Source organism: Benincasa hispida, chloroplast, assembly GCF_027475165.1.
Source record: "Benincasa hispida chloroplast, complete genome".
Classification (NCBI taxonomy): Eukaryota; Viridiplantae; Streptophyta; class Magnoliopsida; order Cucurbitales; family Cucurbitaceae; genus Benincasa; species Benincasa hispida.
The window spans coordinates 17501-22500 of NC_056352.1; the positions used below are offsets into that span (position 1 = coordinate 17501).

The window sequence follows — 5000 nt, forward strand, 5'->3', positions numbered from 1 at the left end:
TGAATCATTAAATCCTAGAAATGCTTGTTCTGATGTATCATGTAAATTAGTTGAAATGCAAAAATCAAATAATTCTTTGTGGTGGAACAAAATATCTCTCATTTCCCCCTCGAAAAATTTTTTTTGGGGGGTTTCTAAAGGAATATTGTTATGTTGCCTCGAACGGTGCGCTAATTCTCTGAATCCGGTACCAACGGGTATCATTCCTCCTAGAACAACGTTCTCTTTCAAACCTCTCAACCAATCGATACGACCTCGGAGGGCGGCTTTTGCTAAAACTCGAGCAGTTTCTTGAAAACTTGCTTCCGATATGAAACTTTGAGTATTTAGAGATGCTTTCGTTATTCCCAATAATACGGCTCGGTAACAGATCGCTTCTTCCAAAGCACGCCCTGTTCGTTCCGCTCGCAACAATCCAATGAGTTCGCCAGGTGAAAAAACATTAGACATTCCATCTTCTGAAACCAACACTTTTGATGTTATTTGACGTACAATAATTTCGATATGTCTATTATGGATCTCCACCCCCTGGGATCGATAAACCTTTTGGATCTTATTAACCAAAGAGATACGACTTTGCACTATCGTTAGTTCAGCACCAATCAAAAATCCCCAAGGAATTCCAAGAATTCTTGTTATACGCTCGTTCCAACCCTCAATTCTCTTTTCTAGGCTCATTGATATTGAATCAATCGAACGCACTTCTAATACTTGTTCTACTTTTGGAAGACCCTGCGTTATATCACCAGATCGTGATTTTTCATATATAAATGTAACTAAGGTATCTCCTTCGTAAAGGATTTCGCCATAATGGCGATGAACAGTTGCTCCTGAAGTGGCCAAATAAGGCTTAGCTGATCTTATTACTACAGAATCAACTTGAACAATTATAATTTGACCCGATTTTAGGTGTGGTCTATTTTTGGCTATACATACATTTTCAAAAAAAAACTGTCCAAGGCTAATTCTTGTAGGTGTTTCTTCACAATAATTAGGGTGATAATTATGATGCAGAAAATGCCAATTCAAATTAAATGTATTGAAAACGATGTTACTGCATGGATCGGAATTCAAAATCCCCCCGTTTTCATCCATTAAATAATATTTAAGTACTTGAAAAGTCTGTTTTAAATTGTCAAGTTGCAAATATTTAGTTAGGGAGATCGGATTATGAGTTATTAAGTCATAAAATGAATAAAAATTCACAATTTGAGGGGCCGCCCCTAAAGGTCCTAACGAATTCCTAATTTCAATTAGAGGATCCTTTTTACTTGATTCTTTTATGACATGATAATCTTTTCCATCGTTGAATAGATCCATTTGCAAACAATTCGATGCTGACAAAATTATCAAAGATTGGCGTTCTTTATTTCTATTCAACAACGTACGAATAGTTCCTTGATTTTGACTAGGAGATTGTGGAACCCTTGTCTTGGAATAAATAGAAAAAAATGGATTGATATTGGTGCGATCTGACTCATTATTAAAGATCAATCCTGAACCTGACGGATCTTTCCTTTTTCTGATATACGAAGTATCGGATTTCACTAAGTCTATTCGTAGGAAATTTCGAACCAGACCATTTGTAGTTACTTCAACAAAGGAAGCGCGCGCTTCTTCGATAGAAGAGCTTTTTTTGTCTCGGTCCCAATTCAACAATAAACAAGTCCGAACTAATTGAATGCTTGTGCCAGAAATTCCCCGAATTGGTTTGCCATTTCCATAAAGGATATAATTGACAACTCTAAGCTCCAGATTATCCCTTTCTTGCAATAGATCCTGTGGGAAAAGTGTTACTAAATTTATACCGTCGGCTAGTTCATATATGATTACAGGTCGAACAAAAACAAAATACTTTTTCTTGGTAGGTGTGATCCACTGGACATAAATCCAATTTTTCAATTTTTTTGATTTCTTAGAATTTTTTTTTACTCTTTCAGGTGGTATCAAGATGCCATTGTGTCGGGATATCTTATCCATCTCTCCAGGAAAATATATATCTCCAGAAAATATTTTGAGTTCAATCCTTTTTTTTTTTTTCTCCACTCGGACCAATCCGCCTACTCGGCTTCTTATACTTAAAGTTAGTCGTGTAGCTACTCCAATGATACTATTGTTCCGTACCATTATGGAAGAAGATTCAGGTAAAATATGCACTTCCTCCGGAATGAAAAAAAATCGATCCACTTTCATTTGCATTTGGTATTTTGGCTTAAAGTCTTTGACTCCTCGATACTCAATCAAATCCTCTTTTTTGAGGATTGAATGCACCCCTATAGTCCCATATTTAGTAATTCCTGAACTATTTCTTCTGTATTGAGGATCATCGAAATAAGCAAGAATACTATTTCTACGAAAAAGACCATTTATGGGTATTTCAATCGAAATACCGGAAGGAGGTGGTAGTTCTTTTTCTCGTTCTTGAAGTGATTCAAATTGAATGATGAATCCATTTCTTCGCCTCTTTGCCAATAAATCAGAATTACCGTGGAAAATAGCAGGATATGTGAGATTAGATTGACCCATACATAGGATTGGATTAAGTTCTGAATAATCAGGAATTCCGCTTTCGTTTTTACCAGAGAGATCCAGACCATAAAATTTTTGTCTCACTTTCTCATTATTTACTGAAAGGCTAGAAATATATCTTCTTTCGACAGAAAGAGAATGAACGTTAATTTGATCTTGATCCTTGTAGAGTGAAAAAGGGACTACACTGCATCCGCACGAACCTCCTGATAATATCCATAAATGACTTGTTTTTGGTAAGAGATGGACATTACTATATGTAAATTCGGGTGCATGATACACGTCGGTACTCCAATGCATTTCTCCCTCTGAGTCAGAATAAATATGTTTTCGAACCCTCTCTTTTAAATTAAGAGTGTATGTTCCCGCGCGAATCTCGGCAATCACTTGTTCTGATTCTACATATTGATCGTTTTGAACTAAAAGTAAACTTTTTGGTGGAATAGTGACGTTATGTATAATATCCTCACTCTCAATAGTTACATACAAGTCTATATAACATAAAAAAGCAGGATGCCCATGGCGTGTACGTGTGGGATGAACCAAATCCTCATTGAATTTGATTTTGCCATTAGAAGGAGCTCGTATATGTTCTGCAGTCCCCCCTGTGAATACTCCGCCGGTATGAAAAGTTCTTAATGTTAGTTGAGTACCCGGTTCTCCAATAGATTGACCCGCAATAATACCTACGGCTTCTCCCAATTCGACCAGGTCCCCGTGAGTAGGACTTCGTCCATAACATAATCGGCAGATCCAAGATGTACTCCTACAAGTAAAGGGAGTCCGAATACATATTGGTTGTGTTTGAAAGGTTATGAATCGATTGATAAGTCCAATACCAATATCTTGATTTCGAATGCCAATGCATCGCGGGCCCATATATATATCGTCCGCTAATACACGACCAATTAATGTTTGGATAAAAATTCTTTCCGGAATCATCCTATTTCCAGGACTCACTGAAATCCCTCGGATGGTTCCACAATCGGTTCTACGTACAACAATGTGTTGAACTACTTCAACAAGTCTGCGTGTAAGATATCCAGCATCCGATGTTCGTACAGCAGTATCCACAACTCCTTTCCGCGCTCCGTAGCAAGAAATTATATATTCCGTTAAGGACAGCCCCTCACGTAAATTGCTTTGAATGGGTAAATCAATCATTTGTCCTTGTGGATCTGACATTAATCCTCTCATACCTACTAATTGGTGTACTTGAGATGCATTTCCTCGAGCTCCCGAAAAAGACATTATATGGACTGGATTAAAAGGGTCAGTCATCCTAAAATTAGGATTCATTTCTTGTCGCAAATATTCACTTGTAGCATACCATATCTCAATGGACTGGCGTAATTTTTCTACTGCGTGTACGTTTCCATAATGATGGTGTTTTTCCAAAATCAAACTTTGTTGTTCAGCATCTTGGACTAGCCATCCCTTAGAAGGGATTGTTAAAAGATCATCAATTCCTAATGAAATGGATGTAGCAGTGGCCTGCTGGAACCCCAGAGTCTTTAGTTGATCCAGGATGTGTGATGTATATGCCATTCCAAAGTGATCTATTAATCTGCTAATAAGTCGTTTAATGGCAGTTCCATCTATCACTTTATTGTGAAAGACCAGATCGGCCCGTTCCGCCATAAGTACCTCCATATTACGCTGAGTGGGGTTCGACAATAGGTTTGAGTCAATGATTAGAAAACTTCCTTTTCTCGATCTTGATTCGCGTAGAAATTCAGGACCTATGGTCCTAGTTGAACCGGAGAGAACAAACTTCATACCGGTGTCATATAATTACTTAGCTGAGTGAGATACCAGAAGATTAGGTACCATATGAGCAGGCCCGGCAAAATCCTTGTATAGCCTCTTCGATTTCTCGATAAAGAGAAATATGACCAACAGTGGTTCGAATGTATATACAAAGAATTTCTTTTTTGATACTTTTTACTATTAGATAGGACCCATAAATCTCATGATGGGTACCCAAAGATTCATAGTGAACTTCGATAGGGGCTTCTCTTGAAGCAATAACGCGTTGATCTAGTCGCCATCGGAGCCACAAAGGACTATCTAAATTGATCCTTTTCTGGCGATAAGCTCCAATTGCATCATAGGAATTACAAAAAAAGGGTTCTTTCGTATATTTATAGTTATTATTGTCAATTTTTTCATTTTTCTGATTTTTACGATTAGATGGATTATACCGATTTGCACAAATACCTCGGCGATTCCCGCTCGTTAATACATAGAGTCCAATAAGCATATCTTGAGTTGGTACAGAAATGGGATCCCCAATAGCTGAAGACAAGAGATTCATATGAGAAAACATAAGTAAACGCGCCTCTGCTTGAGCCTCCAAAGATAAAGGTACATGAACAGCCATTTGATCCCCATCAAAGTCTGCATTGAATCCCTTACAAACTAATGGATGTAAACAAATAGCACGTCCTTCCACTAAAATAGGTTGGAAG

The 5000-nt window shown here is 37.6% G+C and overlaps 2 protein-coding genes across 2 annotated transcripts in view; both read right to left on the minus strand. All coding sequences in view use genetic code 11, as the record gives it.

Moving 5' to 3' along the window:
• Positions 1–4308, minus strand: part of rpoC2 (RNA polymerase beta'' subunit) — a 4311-nt gene extending 3 nt beyond the window's left edge. The window contains exon 1 of the mRNA in view: positions 1–4308. This exon is cut by the window's left edge and continues 3 nt beyond it. Within this exon, the coding sequence (YP_010131084.1) occupies positions 1–4308 (4308 nt within the window).
• A 43-nt stretch (positions 4309–4351) lies between these two features.
• rpoC1 (RNA polymerase beta' subunit) overlaps positions 4352–5000 on the minus strand; it is a 2821-nt gene continuing 2172 nt past the window's right edge. Inside the window, exon 2 of the mRNA in view lies at positions 4352–5000. This exon is cut by the window's right edge and continues 962 nt beyond it. Coding sequence (YP_010131085.1) covers positions 4352–5000 — 649 coding nt within the window.